Source organism: Anabrus simplex, chromosome 14 (genome assembly GCF_040414725.1).
Source record: "Anabrus simplex isolate iqAnaSimp1 chromosome 14, ASM4041472v1, whole genome shotgun sequence".
NCBI lineage: Eukaryota > Metazoa > Arthropoda > Insecta > Orthoptera > Tettigoniidae > Anabrus > Anabrus simplex.
In genome coordinates, this window is record NC_090278.1 from 75,878,827 (window position 1) to 75,897,683 (window position 18,857).

The window sequence follows — 18,857 nt, forward strand, 5'->3', positions numbered from 1 at the left end:
AAAGAGGCCAACATTGACGCAAATAAAACCCGCACCCCAACTTTGTGCCTAAATTTTTTTTTTTTAAATATGCGGGTATTATTCCCATAAATACGGTATTTCTGGCAGGAGTAAAAATCAAATCGGCACCCCACTTCAAGTACCTCGGAAGCACAATCTCGAAAGACAACACTGTTAGGCAGGAAATACTCAGGACACAGAAAGCATCAAAGTTCTACAGTGAAGTCAGAAATCTTCTCTGGGACTGCAAAATACTACAAAAAGCAAAAACAATTATGTACCACACTTACTTTGTACCAATCCTCACGTACGGTTTAGAGACATATACCCTACTAAAAAAAGACTTCAGTAGAATTCAAGCAACTGAAAGGAGATTCATTAGAACCATGAACCAAACTACCAGAAAGAACAATGGTATGGGCACATAATGAGAATGAACAGGGAAAGACCAAGAAAACGCTGGATAGAGACTAAGATCAGAAGTGGAGGAGAGAGGACACAAATGGGAGGATGTACTGGAACAGAAGATGTATGAAGACAGGAGATGGCGAGCACTTGTACACCACACCTGGGAAACTGCAGTTGGGAAACGATAGCACAATTTGTGTTGATTAGGTGAAAGCGTCCAAAATGACATTAAAGCTACAGAAACTGAAAAATCAACATGGAAATCAAATTATGACAGCTACTACAGTGCTCTTACAGCATCTGTAATTTGCTCACCAGTCCCTCTAGAACATTGCTCTTTCTCAGGCATTCCCATATTTTCTCTCTTCTCGCAATCTGATCTCTTAAGCCTTCTTGACAATTTTCAGCCCATGAGAAGGGAGAGTTATTCCCTAGTAATTGGAGCAATTTTGGCAATTTCCTTTCTTAAACAGGGGGATGACACCTTTGCTCCAATCAGCTGGTATCTTATCGTTCCACACTGCAATGAACAGCCCGGGTAGCCACAGCAAACCCTGAACTCCTGCTGCTTTAATCATATCCGTGTTGACTTCGATACTGGGGATTTCCCTTGTGGCTGCTTTTCTTTCTGCTCATGAAATGAAATGGCGTATGGCTTTTAGTGCCGGGAGTGTCTGAGGACAAGTTCGGCTCGCCGGATGCAGGTCTTTTGATTTGACTCCCGTAGGCGACCTGCACGTCGTGATGAGGATGAAATGATGACACGTGCACCCAGCCCGCGCCAGCAAAATTAACCAATTGAGGTTAAAATCCCCGACCCTGCCGGGAATCGAACCTGGGACCCCTGTGAGCAAAGGTCAGCACACTAACCATTTAGCCATGTAATGGAGGTTCCCCTGTGTAGGTTTGTAAAGCAAGTTATTTGATTGCCTATATGGTTTCGACTAGAATCCTTTCGTTGATTAATACAAGTTTAAACATTTTGACAATTATTAGAAGGGTGTTGACAAAATTTTAACAAATGCCTTTTGATGAAACTCATCAATTCAAATAATTAAAAGTGTGGTTTAACAGAATCTCATTATGTTCCTTAAAGAATGAAACATGTCATTCTGTTTTTAATTATTCCTTTTTCAGGTATTTTCTAATTTTATTCATTATGAATTAGTTTCAACAGACTGTAGAATCTCACGGTTATATATTTACTAAAATAAGTCTAAACTGAGAAAAGCGATCTCCATTATAACAAAAAGTCAGTTTCGAGTCACACAAGTGTGAGTAACAAGACTGCGACGAGTCAGAAGAGTCGTTTGGAGTCTGTCAGTAGTAATACAGTCTTCATTTGGAGCAAATGCAGTCAGTTGGGTAGCAAACTGCTCTTTCATAGACCATGTTGGAGAGCAGAAGATCGATTACGTTAGTGATGGCTGGAAACTCATTTTTCACTGATGACAGCAACACCACATGTCCAAGCGTCAGCAAATCGTGAGCAGCATCCACCACAGAAAAATGAGCAAATCCAGGTTACTACCGGCCAATCACATGCCTACCAACTCTATACAAAATGGTGTTATGTCCCCTAACATGGTGTGGCAGAACCTTGGTGGAGATAATTTTTGTGTTATTGTCTCTTCTTACAACATGCAGGCGAAACCATGCAAGTAATCTACTGGCCCCACTCATACAGAGAGATGATGGGAAGAATTTGTCCGACTCGTTGGCTGAACGGTCAGCGTACTGGCCTTCGGTTCAGAGGGTCCCGGGTTCGATTCCCGGCCGGGCCTGGGATTTTAACCTTAACTGGTTAATTCCAATGGCACGGGGGCTGGGTGTATGTGTTGTCTTCATCATCATTTCATCCTCATCACGACGCGCAGGTCGCCTACGGGTGTCAAATATAAAGACCTGCACCTGGCGAGCCGAACCCGTCCTGGGATATCCCGGCACTAAAAGCCATACGACATTTCATTTCATGGGAAGAATTTGAGGCAGCATTCTTCTTCCTCTGCTGCTGCAGAAATTGATCACTTAGGACCACGTGGAATCAACATTTGTTGAACTTCCCTCCTTGCCCAATAGTTCATTTTCATTGATTGTTGTGACTTTTGTTCCTCCAATCAAGTAAATCTTGTTGGTTCCTTCTCGCGTTCCTCAAATCCCTTTGTGTGAACAATTTTCCTGATTATACTCCTATCCTGCAGATAGGATTCTAATTCAGTGAGGCCTTTCACTACTTGCTTATATCATTTTGATCTCGTACGTTTGATAAAAATGTGTGTATTCGATAAGTAAAGTCTGTTATTCATTCTTTCCAAATGGCTTAAAAATTGAATTCATCGCAGTCTCATTGTATGAGTAAGTTAAGAGATTTTGAAATGCCATATATTTCTGAGTTGGGTTTGGGGTAATTTATTCCATTTTTAATTCTTGGTTCCAAGATTTCTCATGATTTTTCTTTCTTTAATTTATTTTGTTCTCCTTAACCTGCACTCTTCTTTTCCCTATGTCCCAATACACAAAACCAGGATAAATCCACCCCTTCATATTCTGTATTCCCGCTTCTCTCTTGTTCAAAGAACTTATTTATCTGCATTCCAACCTCCTTAAGTAACTCCTGACAGGAACTTTGATGTTTAATGAGGAAAATTAAAGACAAAGCCAAATGAAGAGAAGAACTTATAGCTAGACACAGCAAGATAAATACAGATGACACATAAGTAACTGTATAGTACAGTAAAAAATGAATAAATATTATGTACAAAAGAAGGGACAGCAATGAAGAGAAGGGAATATAAAGGAAATGAGCTAGGTTAAGTTAAGGAAGAATCGATTAAAGGAGGCATACGAAGAAAAAACTTCAGTTCCTGTTGGAAGATAGTTAAGGAGGGTTGGAATGCAGATACAAGTTCTTTGAACAAGAGAGAGGCAGGAATACGGAATATGAAGGGATGGATTTATCCTGGTTTTGTGAGTTGGGAAATGTAGGGAAAAGAAGGATGCAGCTTCAGAACAAAATAAACTGTTAGCAGTGTTATAAAGGACTCTAAGGTCTGCTACTTTTCTGTAAGTAGATCTTGAGGTACAGCCCCAGTATCTGGCTGGTGTGAAATTTGAAAAACCATGGAAATCCACCTTCAGGGCTGCTGACAATTGGGTTCAAATCCATCATCTTCCGAATGCAAGCTCACAGCTATGAGACCCAAACTGCATAACCAACTTGCTTGCTCAAAACCAGTCGCTCTCTTCCGACACAAGACACCATCAGGTCTGCGAGGCCTACGGATCTTTCACATTCAAATCACGACCCTTACTCTTGACAGGATAGCTTCCACAGAGTTAGAACTAAACAGATGCTAGTAATTTTACACAACTCTGGATACCGTAATAATTACCATGGTACAGGGATTTGACTTTTCATTTCAAATCCCAATGCCTTGGCCAGCAATTAATTGAGACTGCTTTGGTGAAAGGCCAGTGGGGTTGGAACTCTCTCATTCCCCATTCTAATTAGCGATAAAGAGGGGATGATTACCTACTGTTACTGTATCTTAAAATAACTGCCACCACCATTCCCAGTCTTCTTGATTTTGTAAGTGAAGAAATGCCACTCAAATTCTGAAGAACCATATCTCCCAAACTTTCAATGTAACAAATGCGCTTATCAACTATTATGTAATCAACTCTCAATTACTTTTAAAATTTACCTTATTTTTTTTTGGGGGGGGGGGTATATTTTGTCCTCAAGGACCATCTCCATTTGGGGAAAATTGAGATAAATAAACACATACCTTCTTTCAAGCATATAGCAATATATTGTTAAAAATCTGAAAAAATAGTCGTCGTAAAGGAGGGATAAAATTTTACAAAAACTGGGCAAGAGGGATTTCTTCCCACAATCCATGTGATTAAAAACTAAACTTCATACATTTTATAACTCATTCACCTGCAGACTTTTTCAGTGATGGGCAGACAAGCTTGCTCTAGAACTTTCATTGAATATTTTGATGGACGCAGTAGTTTTTGCTTACCTTCCTTTCCAGAAACTTCGCCTGCTTTCAATTTTGGTGTTGATTCTGAATCACCGCTGTCACCGGAGAGGGTAAAGGTGAAGCTCTTTGCTGGCGACTGATTTCCTGAATGAACAGAAACGATAATTGAAACACAAGTGTGTAACAATTCACACTGATGATCGGAATAATGGAAGTTCTTATGACTTCAAAGGCTGTTAATGAAGATAAAGAGATCTTTGTACCTCGTTAATTCAAACACAGTGAAACCTGCAAAATGGTCACCTCTTTTAGATTGTCACCTTGTCACTTTTCTCTGCAACTTGCACATTTTTCCTAAGGACCAAATAAATATGCCCTCATTTTAGCAATCACCCTTCTACCGTAGTCAGCGGGCACACATTTCGTAAATTGGCCTGTATTTCAGGGTCAGACAATTTTGCTCTGAACATTGTTCAAATATTCTGCGATTTTGAGAAGGCATATGACAGCATTAAAAGAGAAGATATGGGAATGCCTGAGAAAGAGGAATGTGCTGGAGAGTCCAGTGAGGAAAGTTCAGATACTGTACCAGCTGTGAGAGATTTGGTGACGGACATTCATTATGGTTCAAGAATAAATATGAAGTCCAGCAAGGCAGCTCACTATCCCCAATATAAAAACTCAGGTCAACTTCATGCAATGACATTTGCTGATGAAGTCATGATCTAGGGAAGAAATGATGGACAGTACAGTTGAGACTCTCAAATTGAAATCTCAAGATAAGGAAAGCCAAAACAGTAGCAACAGCAATAAAGAGACAACCAGTGAACATCATGTAAGCAAACCATCCACTAGAAAACATGGAAAATTGCATACTTTAGCAGTGTAATTTTTTGGGGTACACTAGCCACAAAGGTGGTGGCGAATACAGGGTGTATCCATGATGTCACAAATTTTCAGGTATTATGGAGGATGGCAAATGGATCAATTTGAGATGAGGAACCGTAGTCCGCAAACGGTCGAGCCAGAAGTTATTAATAATCCAAATTGTTTAATGTGCGTCTGCCCTTAACAGCGGCAGTATACACAGTGGTGCTCAGAGATGTACAACCCACGTTCCTGGAACACATGCCACTTGGCCTTCGTCCAACATGGTAAAGTCCCACCTCACTTTCGATTGAAGGTTTGTGAACACCGGGATCAAACATTTTCTGCAAAGTGGATAGGAAGAGGGGTCCTGTTTAATGGCCCGCTTGTTCACCTGATCTCACCCCACTTGATTTCTTCTTGTGGGGCCATGTGAGAAGAGTTTTGTGTTGTATTTGACACCTGTCGAGACTGAAGAGGATCTCTTTGCAAGAATTCTTGTTGCCTGCGGCGCTGTTCAAACACCGGGGATATTAGAACGGGTACGACGTAACTTTGTGCGACGATGCCATGGCTGCACTGATGCAGGGGGACGTCATTTCTAACATTTGTTGTAAATGGAGCAGCTTGTGAAACTTTTGCAGGTAAACGGACTTAAATGAGTCTAGTTTTGCTTAACTTTGGACTATCGTTTCCGGAATATGATTCCTTATCTCAAATTGATCCATTTTACTGTCCTCTATCATCCCTGTTCGTATCACCACCACGGCTACACCTTGTAGACTGCAAAACAGTTCTCACTTTTACCAGCAAGTACAAACACTCCTTTGAGGAAACAAAGTTGGTGATGTTCACTCAATACTTTGCATCAATCTTAACGTAAGGTATTGAAATAAGCACCCTCACAAAGAAGGCCTCATCAAAGTTACAGGCATCTGAGATGAAGTTCCCAAGGTTCACATTTTTAGAAAAACTGTGAAAGCTAAGGAACGAGATGGCGAGAAAGGAAGCTGGGATTGAGACACTGCTGTTAGATTGGGTCAGCATATCCAGACTGAAGTGGTTTAGGTATGTAATGAGGATGGAGCCAACAAGAAAAGCTTGTTAACTTGGAGAGGCTTTCATTAAAATCAGTTATGAGCGCAATTAAAGGCGCCAAACAAAATATGACTTTTTATAAATAATCAAACCCTAGTAATAATATACAATTTATTCTCCCATTCAAGTATAACAATCTTAATATATCTGTTACCTGCTATAACACCCATTTTCTCAAAGAATGACTACAGTAGAACTGAACTAACTTTGTGGGTCAGACAGATGCGTGTAGCATAGCCAACTGAAATTTATAGAAAGAAGGGCAAGGGAGAGTAATGTGGAGCAAGAAGTTGATTGAATGGTTTCAAGGACAGCTCTGGTTGTCTAGGCAATGCTTTGCTTTAACATGCAGTCAGGCTTTCACCCTTAAATTTCAAGATCATAAAGTTTATTTAATAGAGCTGTAGTGATCAATTAAGACTAGTTTCACTGCAATCCAGGACATCATAACGTAAGTCTTGTGATCAGTTTAGAAGTGATCTTCTTCCTAGCATTCCAGGGTGTGCTTGTATGCTCATTCATCTTCATTTAGACCAATCCAAGATAACTTCTGGGGTGGCATTCACATGAAGTGCACATACATCCATACTACATTACAAAGAACACCCAATATGGGCAGCTAACATACTGTGCAGGAATGAATTTATCTGAATCTTGTAAAAGCATTGTTCAAGTCTCTTGGTAGGAGAAGTATGAAATGTACCGTACACAATACATTCTAGTAACCCAACAGTCATACAATCCACCATCTTCATCGGACGCCACCCTGACAGCGACATCTAGCTAGTACACAATGTTGAGCAATTCTGGGATTCAACAGGTAATTCAACTAGGTGGGTAACATAAGGAGTTCCAAAGCTTCTACAGCATGCATAAGGTATTTGAAGACATGTAATTATGGGTATCATGCCAGACTATCAGCTAATGCAAGGGATGAAAAGGCATATTGTGATTATTGCAATACAAACAAAGCAGTGCTGTTGGGCTTGCATGTTTTATTAAAGGGCTTGCTTTATACACTAAAAAAAAAAAAATGTTAGTTTTACTTTTAGTTTCACCAGATAAATCACATCTTTGTCTGTACCAATTTTCATGCAAAAAATTCTTAGTAGTTTTCTTAGATATTTCCATTATAGTGAAGATGAAATATCAGCACAACACTGCTCTGTACCTTGAATGTTTAGTTACATAGTTTACTCTTTGTCAACGTAGGAAGAAAAGGAACAAGCTACTTTTCTTTTTTCACCTTATACCTCATAACTTAATTGGATAATACGCTTAAAATTTTGCAGAATTCTTAAAATGCAGCTATTGAGGATCAATATATTTTTTTTTTCTTCTCTATTTGCTTTACGTCACACCGACACAAAGAGGTCATATGGCGACGATGGGATGGGAAAGGCCTAGGAACGGGAAAGAGGCAGCCATGGCCTTAAGGTACATCCCGAGCATTTGGCTGGTGTGAAAATGGGAAACCACGGAAAAATTGTCAAATTTAATTTGATCGTCTTATGCATTACTTGACCAGGTGCAAAAATAGATTGAGATATTTACACAAACCTTCCTTACAAAATGTAAAGTACATGATAAAAACATGAAGTCTCTTAACAAATTATAGAAATGAGTGATATTTCAAATATATTATCATGTGAGATAATAGCGCTTGGTCATTTGAAGCCTTATTGCAGTTAGTCTTTCTTTTGCATCACTTGACTAACCAACAAAGTTGTCATTTAGTGATTTGATTTGACTTGAAACAATTCAGTACAGTGTAGTATATGATAAATGAGGAACAAAATTTGTTGTTCGCTTAAGTATAGGATTGTATTTAATCAGGCGCCATATCGAGTGTTACATTCATTGTATTCTATAGACCTTTCACAAATGCCTACAACTGTAGGACTAAATAGATCAGTAGCTTTTAAACATTACAATTACTCCAGAAATTTCTCATATAAAATGTTCCAAAACAATATTCTTTACAATAGCATACAACATGAATTAGCATAATTCAGTCTGAGAAATGGCAGCTAGTCACTTGCTGCAAGACTAATTACTGAGGGGTTGGCATTTGGTCAAAACTAATTTCTCGTGAAACCATGTTGAGAACACGAGTCTAAAATATAAGCTCTCCTATTTTTCGGACCATAAGACGCACCCTGATATTCTGACGAACATTAGACTTTTGGACAACAAGACGCAGCCTTATTTTAGGTAGTAATTTTTGTAACAAAAAGTGCGTCTTATGGTCCGAAAAATATGGTATATAAAGTTTACATGTCATTCAACTACCAGATGAAGCAATAATCTAAAAAATAATCTAATTTAGCACTTGGTCAAGTGATCCATAACACCATCCAATTGAAACTGAAGGGATTACAGGTCAATAACCACCAAAATTTCTATACTATAAAATTTGAAACTAGAAATTTTCTAAAATATGTAAAGTGTACCCACTAATCTCACAGTGCTTTCAAGAGTGAAGAAAAATTTACTGCATATGCTCAAGTTTAGGGGATATAGGATTTTTCTTGAAAAACATTAAGGGAACAAATTTTTGAAAAGCCCCCCCCCCCCCCCCCCCCCACACACACAGAGAGAGAGAGAGTTCCCTAATAGTGTACAGTTCATATGAGCCAAATTTCAAGAATATCAACCCAAATAGTTAAGGTGATATGGAATATTCTCCAAAATATATGTTTGCTAGTGTACAGAACTCCTCAGGTCTTCAGCAAAATGCAGGAAAACAGCCCCTTTTGGTCCCATCTTCCAAAATGATAAATACATCCTCATCCAACTGATTATAGAAAGCAAGAAGGAAGGGAAATGTGGGCATGGGCAGAGAAGATTAAACATGGCACAGAACCAACGACAGCAATTTGGCATCCACGCTTAGGCAACTCGGGTATAGGAAATGCAAAATATGAAAATTTACTCCACGATGGTCGCCAACCATGTGAGGAGATGGCACCAAAAAAGAAAAGATTGTATATTCCGTCCATTGTATTCCGTATTTACTCTCATATCGGCCGCACTTTTTAATGCATATTTTAAGGTCCCACACTACGGGGTGTGGCTATTATGCGGGAAATTTTTGGACAACATTTTTAAAAGACCTGGAGACATATCGTAGCCATTGTAACTATTATTACAGAGGTATTTATACAATAACAAAGAAATGCTGCGTAATTGTCAGTGCGGCTTTTGACTAGAACATTAAGACGGGGCTGAGACCAGTATATACACAGTCAAATTAAGCATGTTAAATATTGTGCAAAAACATACTAAAAATAAGCAATGATTTCAATACAACTTCACTGAAGGCCTTAATGGAATTTAATGGTCTATCGTTACGTATGACGACTTTGTTAACAAATATAGCATTAGTAGTAGTTCCTCCTAATCAATACAATTAAAATTGGTACACAGATCTATACTGAATATACAAATGTGCACCAATTTTAATCAAATGGATTAGGAGGAACAATAACTAATGCCATATTCGTTAACAAATTACATCAATACGAAACATGAAGCTCAAATTATGACTTCAGACTGGGAGCAGACTGTGATGCTATCGTTTTTTACATCGTGCTGTGGAAATATTAGTTGCAATTTTATAATATCCAACCCGTTGTGTTCAGTCAAATTACTTGAAACAATTTACCAAGTGCCTTTAAAACAATAACTGTACTAAATGCCGAGATAACAATGGAAACTTAAAACATTACTCAGGGGACGACCTGTTTCGACCAGCTTATTTGCACATCACGACAAAAGGCGAGTGTAAATAACTTCAATCATAGATTTATTTTCCTAATTCGCAAATCTGACATGAAATTTATAATCAGCCTGATCGAACTAGTAAGAGATACATGCGCTGTCTTCCTGCGTCAGCTTGTTTGTGTGCCAGGTCTGCGATTCTTGTTTGCTCTCTTACGAGTTGTCGTGAAGGCCACTGCCAGCTCGATTGCGTTCCCGCGCAAAGCTAGCAGCACGTCATGCATTTAAGTACGTCACATGTTACTGATACGGCATTGTCAATAAAACACAAAATTAATCAGTAACATGGTAATGCATACTGTATGAAATGTTTGTTATGAAATTGCCTGTGTTGTTGAATTTATCTTGCCAAATATTTTACCAGATACACTCAAAAGATTTTAACTTATTTAAAAACGCACAAAAACCAAAGAGTTTGACTGTACATAGAGGCTATTTATTAGTTTATATTCCATTAGTTATTTACCTAAACTGTAGGCCTATTACTTGCAGAGGGTCTAGAGTGTTTACATTTTAAAAATTTGGGAGAAAAAAATACAGCGCCATTTCGTTAAAACAACACTGCTTATGAACATTTACTCATCACAAGCAGCATGATTTCACTTTCATTCCATGGATACCAGTCGGGTATCTTATGTTCTTCGGTATTGTTTTGCGTTTAAATATATCGTACGGATGTAGTTTATGGCCATCAGCAGAAGTGGCCAATATCACCGGACAACTTAACTTTTCGCTGCCAGTGGTTTTAACTCTTTGCCATCCCTAACGCTCCTGAGCGCTCGAATACTATCACACGCCTGCTGTGCCCAACGCGCCAAAGCGTTTGTCACACTCGCGTTCATAAGAAGTGTGTTGAAAGATATATTGAAGGGTCTTGTGAAACCACACTGTATTCCCTTGACTCAGCAAGCTGTGAGGAACTTGTTGACAGCATTTCCTGTGTGTATTTCCCAAGTAGACCTACTTTATATACATCGTCTTTCAGTTAAAGATTACGCTTGTACTAGTTCACACCATGTCGTCTAATCGCAAAGTTGTGTCGAAAGGTATGAAAGAATGCGAAATTGAAGATATGTTAGAAGTTGTGAGCTTTCTAGTTGTGGTTCAGAATTGTATTCTGATGAATGTAGTAGTGATGATGATTCCGAGAATCATGAGCGTGAACAAATAGTGTTAAGATCGAGGGAGAGAGCTACAAAAGAAATTTTACAGTGGTTTCAGTTCTGCAAAACTGATGAAATTACTGCTAACCAATAACACCTATAGTTGTGCAATGATGGTAAATAGAAAAGGTTGGCCTGATCAGTTTAGAAAACCTGCACAGTTGAAACTCAAGCGGGGAGAATGTAGGAAAATACAAAATGAAGGTGTAACAGCAATGGTCTGGCAAGATAAACATACCGTTTTTATGCTGTCAACAAATTCAGATTCTGTGAACGATGGTACAGTGAAACGAAAAACCAGTAAAGGCAATGAAGAAAGAGAAATTGTGCGTCCTCATGCTGCCATAAATTACACAAAACATATGGGTGGCGTGGACATCAGTGATAAGAAAAGAATACTATGGGGTTGGGCGATCGTCTAAAAAATGGTGGAAATTTATTTTTCATTTTGTGATCAATGTGTGAGTTGTGAACAGTTTCATTCTTTAGGATATGAGTAACCAACCAGCTCTCAAGCTCATGGAAACAGCTGAACTTCTGGTTCAACTTGGTGCAACAGCTGATAGGGAACTTCACGTCCCGCAAACGTACGGACAGGAAAAGAAGTTTACCCAACGGCTGTCCATCCCCTAAATTATTCCATTCTCTTGTGAAGATACCGGGTCGTTTCAGAGTGTGTGCTTTGTGTTAAATTAAAAATATGGCAGCTTCCTGGGAGAGGCAAACAAACAACATTCAAATGTAAGCAGTGCGATCTACCACTGTACAGAACGGGGTGCTTTTAGAAATACCGTCAGGAGCAAAATTTGGATATTCAAAATTAGAGTGAGTACACGTTTATATGCACTAATCATTTTGGAACAAAATGCAAAAGAAATTACATTAACATCTTTATTCGTTTGACTTCTAGTTTTTTTTTTTTAAGGGTGGGATTTATGCTGCCACACATAAACAGAGTAACCCACCCAAAACTGCCTTGAATAAATTCCCCGCAATATCGTGGGGTTGCGCAATTTACCCTACTTTTAGTTGTAGCATTTCGTGAGAAACACTGCAACCGCTGTTCTGCATATCTCTCATTTCAGTGAAGTCCGGTTCCATGGCTAAATGGTTAGCGTGCTGGCCTTTGGTCACAGGGGTCTCGGGTTCGATTCCCGGCAGGGTCGGGAATTTTAACCACCATTGGTTAATTTCGCTGGCACGGGGGCTGGGTGCATGTGTCGTCTTCATCATTATTTCATCCTCATCACGACGTGCAGGTCGCGAACGGGAGTCAATTCAAAAGACCTGCACCTGGCGAGCCGAACATGTCCTCGGACACCCCCGGCACCAAAAGCCATACGCCATTTCCATTTTTCCAGTAAAGCTTCCGCAACACCCAGGAACTTGCCCAGTTTTTGGCAATGATATTATACCTACGCTACTGCTTTCCCCAATTTCTCACTTGTTTTTCGTGAACAGAAAACTCACAACCCAGTGCTCTGTTATTTTCTTCTCTGAATTTCACCCTTTTTAACTTGAATGAAATCGTGTAACTTAACTTTCCCCACGACAAATATTTACTAACAAGGTCCACACAGTTCAGTTCAGACTGTGCATGGCAGTGGCTCTTTCCGCTTGTTACTGCAGACGCACATTCTTGTGACAAGCGTACAAATTGGATGTGCAACTTTTAATCGGTGCAAAAATTCATGTGAATATTTGGTCAAAAAAAATTTGGGGTGCGGCCGTTACACGATGGTAGCTGATATACAAGTAAATACGGAATTACGTGTAATGGTAATGTGTTGTTCACACTGAATATATATATATCAACCACCAGCCCTCATTTTGTTATTAAATCTAACATGGGAATCAAACCGTCATGATTACATGATTAAGTCCCAAGGAAGAAAATTTTGTGGCAGTAAACAACAAAAAGTATCAAATACATTGTATTTCATGTATTTTTAAAAACTTATATTAACATGTATGCAAATAAAATTCATATTATAAATTACTTACATTTTACAAAACACTGATTATGGAATGTACAAACATAGGATTCCTAAAATAATAACTAATGCACAAAATGTTCTGCAAGACAATATGTTTGATAAATACCGATCTAAACTACTTCCTGTAAGAGAACACATGTATTTATAAAGAGAATAGAACAAGAAGAGATTCTGTCAAATTTCTCAAAAATTATTGTATAATATGTACATCAAAATAATATGTAAATATGGTAACTACATCAACCAAGCATACCCCTTAATCAATTATTCTGAATGGTTAAACTTAAGCGTATCCAAGCAACATTACTTCAAGTGTCCATGTCATATTGGCTTCCTTTTACAGTATTTACCGGAAGTATCAATTTTACTATTCAATGTCTACCAAAACTACTCATCTACTATTAAAATATTAAACACATGGCATTTTATAAAACTGCCATAAAAATAAGTTTACAGTCTTGATTTGTGGATAGAACTTGAAAGTATTATGAATAATTTTGATAAAAAAGACGAGTATACACTGCTTTTAAATGAAAAATCTCAAATCAAAGCTTCCACTGCAATCCTTTTCTATCTAAAAGATATTCTACTGTGTTTCCTATGAAAGTTCTATAGCTAACTGTTCACTAACTGTCTTCCCGATCAACATTCACATATATAAATTCCAGCATATTTTTTCTCACATTCAGCCTGAACCACACTCAAATATATTTTCATAGCAATTATTTTCATTAAACATGAGTCACTAGCAAAAAGAAGTAATGTATGGAATCAAGAGATAGAAATATTTTGGGATGAAAGTAAGCACAGAGAAAAGTAAAACAATAGTGATGACAAAGGGAAGAAAGAGGAAAGATAAAACTGAACGGTAAAATTCTGGAAGTGGTTAAAAGTTTCAAGTACTTGGGAAGTGTGATCACAGAAGATTGAAAGATAACCAAGGAAATTGGGAAAATAATACAAGCAAACAGCTTCTATCAGAGTATAAGGGGTATTTTGTGGAACCAAGATGTCCCGAAGAAATGTAAGAAAGTTATGTTCAACCTATTATGAACCCATACTAATCTTTGCAGCAGGATCGTGGATTACAACAAAACAAGATGAGAGTAGAATGCAGACAGGGGAGATGAATAAGAGGTATCGAGGGCAAGACCAGAAAGGATAGAATTCGAAATGAAGAGATAAGGAAAAGGACAGGAACCTTCAAGACAGGATAGAAACAACAAAGCTAAAGTGGTATGAGCATATGAGAATGGGAGAAGAAGAGAGAGTACCAAAAACTTTTTCATAGAAGTTAACAGAAAGGAGACCTCGAGGCAAGTTGCTTTTACGTCGACAATGGGATAGGAAGGGGCTAGGAGTGGGAAGGAAGCGCCTGTGACCTTAATTAAGGTACAGGTGAATATGGGAAACCATGGAAAACCATCTTCAGGGCTGCCGACAGTGGGATTCGAACCCACTATCTCCCGATTACTGGATACTGGCCACAGTTAAGCGAATGCAGCTATCGAGCTTGGTGAGGCCACGAGGAAGACCTCGAAAGAGGTGGACAGATTCAGTGTGGGAGTGCATAGAGAAGAGGGGAGCAAAACCAGAAGATGTACTTAAAAAAGGAGAAGAGTGGTGGAGAGACAGCCAGCGATGGAGGTCCTTGATTCACAACCTGACCCGGGAAGCTAGAAACGGGAAGTGAAGATGATGATTATCCTTCCAACGAGAACGCTTTCACTGATGCATCGTTATTACGAGTGCTTTAGCAAGACCGGTTCCAATATTCAGACCTTAATACTACTCACGACTGTTCCAAGATGGCGATTTTATGGGTAGTTGTCGGCGATGCATTTTCATATAAATGCAACCGTGACTTTTCCTTTTGAAGTTAAATTACTGCTATTGCTGTAATACGTACATAAAATTTTTGTGTTAGACAGCCTGCCTGGCAGCCATTGTTGTTAAGGTGTCAAGTCTATATGTTAACTGGTTCCAGTACTGTTGATTGAAAAAAAATCACCGTCAAAATGTTGGCTGACAGGGGAGGAGAGGTGGTGATGTACAATTTCTAATCATTAGATTGTGTGCCAAAAGCCTGGATTCAATTATAAACCTCTCCGCAGGGTTTGTATGGAGCGAGGGCGTATGGAACTGTTTATGGCAATTCAGCTATCGGATGGAGACATTAAGATTTGAGCAGACCCCTTGATGTTATCCAACAGGAGTAGGCTATGTGCAGGCACCAAGTTTCACCCTCTCACTACTATCATATATCGCATCATTCATTTCATCTCCTTAACTCCTCTGATGAGGCTGATGTCAGGAAACGCATCAGGTTGTAAAAACTTGACTATTCATCTTGCTTCATACCTAACCTTGTACAGCAACAGGAGAAGAGTTGGACACATTTTCCTGTTAGCAAAAAGAATTACTGCTCACCATAAAACAGAGGAAAACGCAATATCTAGGACATATCATGAGAGGTGAGAGGTATCAGTTATTACAGCTTATTATCGAAGGGAAGATACAGGGGAAGAGATCTGTTGGGAGAAGAAGAAATTCATGGCTGAAAGACCTTCGAAGATGGCACTGCTGTACTTCAGAAATGGCATTCCATTTTGCGCTGTCAAGATCAGAGCTAGTTACGTGGATCGCCAACCTCCGCTCGGAGACGGCGTCTTAAGAAGAATACTAGCAGTCGGGCTTCCACGGCCACCATATTTTTTCTACGTTATGGTCTGAGTATTGAACCTGTCTTGGCTTTAGTGTGCATTATTTCTTTCCATTATCGATATTCATGCACTCCAGCAATTATACTGAATGCGAGTTTTGAACAAACCGACTGTTGGTTCATACCCATTTTAATGTGTGTGGGTTTTATTTTTGTCTTTTCAGACTATTATGAAAACTCATATTTTTGCAGTTATGAATTCTCGCTATTACAGAACTCTACTGTATTTAAATAAAAGTACATTAACAGAAAATGTGCATCCAGGCAGAAGAAAAAGTTGAAAGAAAACCCTGAGAATAAAAGAAAGTTCTCCATTTAAATTATTACAAACCAAAAGCACTTATGAAAATATGAGGGAAGCCTTCTTTGGTTGAATGGTTGCCTGCATTTACAACAAATGTATCTTCAAACTCAAGATTATCCTGCTCTGTAACTAACTCCACAGATTAATCTTTAGCAGAATACTGAAGACACCTTGAAGTACCCATCCAGAGTTATTAGAGCTTCTTACAATATTCACTGAAGGAAAAATGTGCACAAGAATGTAAGTAAAAAGCACAAGAATGTAAGTCAAAAGCACAGATTTTGTTAATGTTCTTACGAGAGCAAAATAAAGTAAAATATATACAATAAGTACAATAGAAGCAACACAGAGACTAGACTCACCATATAATGGTTTTTACACAAAAGTATGTGGTTCCCAGAAAACATGCACAACCATTCCACCACAATTTAATTTCATAGTTATTAATAAAACACCCACACCATTTATCACAAACAATAAAAACAAGTGAGGAACTATGACAAAGGTAGCAAGCCCAATACATGCATCACATTTGGTACAGGATTTGAATTTAGTTCCCCACCCTCACAAGCTTCTTTTTTTTAAAAAAAACTTAACAATTACACTTTCTTCAGAGATGCAAATGAAATAAAATATGACATAAATCTCAAGCAATGTGATAAATTATGATTAATTTAAACTGAAGAAATATGTGCACAATTTAAAAAATGCATCAAGCTTGGGAACAAAAAGAATCCAGGAATGAGAGAGGAATTTTTACTTGGGAGACAAAAAGGGGTTGAGTTTTCATTAACACAAGATCATTTTTATCTGGCCCGCAATCTAGATTTCCTGTTCATCTGGACTGTTTTTCTTTATCAATTAAAAATCACAATAAGTGATGGGAAAGACAGGAGAACTGGTTGACTTCATGATAGAAAAAGATATAGCCATACTTGGACTGTGCGAGACCAATAAGAGGGGTACAGGGGAGATCCCTCTGAGAGAACGATACAGGCTGTATTACAGCGGAGGACCTGAAGCAAAAAGTGGAGTGGCCATCATACTTAGAAGAGAAATCCAAGAATATCTGGAATATACAAAATACGCCAGCGATAGGATGATGATGAGACTCCAGTTTGAAAATGGTGTGAAAGATCTATTTCAGTTGTATGCCCCACAAACTGGTTGCATAGATTAACATCTAGAGAGACAGATAGAAGATAAGGAAGTACTATTGATGGGAGATCTAAATGCACAAGTTGGAATGGAAAGACAAGGAAAAGATGTTGTAGAGCCCTTTGGATATGGAAATGTAAATCCAGAAGGCGAGTTGTTGGTGGATTTTTGCATGAGGAATCAAATGATTGTTGGAAACACCTGGTTTAGGAAGAAGAACAGTCAGAAGATTACAAGGTATGGTTGGGGAGACAGACAAACACAGACCATGATTGATTATATAATCATAGAGAAAGAACACCGGAAGAACCTTGTAGATGTAACAGCCATACCTGAAGAAGCCTTTGGTGGAGATCATAGAGTTGTGATAGGAAAATTGAAAGTTGGAAAGATTGAAAAACCCCAATTAAGAAGAGAAAAGAATTAAAGTATGGAAGTTGAAGGAGAAAAGCATACAAGAAGAATTTCAAAGGGAAATAATAACCTTGGTACCCAGGACAGAGGTGGGGAATGTTGAAGAGGAATGGAAAAGATTTAAGGAAGCACTGGTTGGATGTGCAGAAAAGGTGTGTGGTAGAACATCAGGAAATGTGAAAGACAAAGAAACACACTGGTGGAATGATAGGGTAAAGATTAAAGTGAAAGAAAAGACAATGGCATGGAAAGCATGGAAAACATGTAAGACTGAAGAAAGTAGAAGAAAATATGTGGAGGCAAAGAATTTGGCCAAGAAAGTAGTGGAGGAAGAAAAGAGGTAAAGCTGGGTGAGAGATGATACGCAGGGCAGCAAGAAATTACTGTATGGTATCTTAAGAAACAACATCAGATTTGTGAAGGATGAAGGTGGCATAATTTTAACAAAGCCAGAAGAAATAAGAAATAGATGGAGAGAGTATTTTCAGAAGCTGCTGAACATAAGAACGGATGACAGTCATTCAATGGACAACCAGGAAAGGCAATTAGTTGACGAAGAAATGGATAAAGAAATTACAATGAATGAAATTGAAATGACAGTAAGAAAGATGAAGAATGGAAAAACTGCTGGAACAGATGAAATTTCAGTGGAGATGATAAAGGCAGCTGGAGCTGTAGGCCCGCAGTGGACATATCGGGTTCTCAGGAATGTCTGGGAGAATAAGGTCGTCCCTCAGGATTGGCAAAAAGGAATAATCATCCCAATTTTCAAGAAAGGTGATAAGAAAGTTTTCAAGAACTACAGGGGAATTACTCTAATATCCCATGTTGCTAAGATAATGGAAAGGATACTGGAAAGTAGAATAAGGTTGAGGGTTGAGAAGCAGATACAGGAAAATCAGTTTGGTTTCAGAAGTGGAAGGTCAACAATAGAGCCCATTTTTATCATGAGAC

The 18,857-nt window shown here is 38.6% G+C and overlaps 1 protein-coding gene across 1 annotated transcript in view; it reads right to left on the reverse strand.

Annotated features, from left to right (window-relative positions):
* Nup358 (Nucleoporin 358kD) overlaps positions 1 to 18,857 on the reverse strand; it is a 343,965-nt gene that overhangs the window by 67,058 nt on the left and 258,050 nt on the right. Inside the window, exon 24 of the mRNA XM_067157834.2 lies at positions 4,437 to 4,541. Coding sequence (XP_067013935.2) covers positions 4,437 to 4,541 — 105 coding nt within the window. The remainder of the gene's footprint in view (positions 1 to 4,436; positions 4,542 to 18,857) is intronic.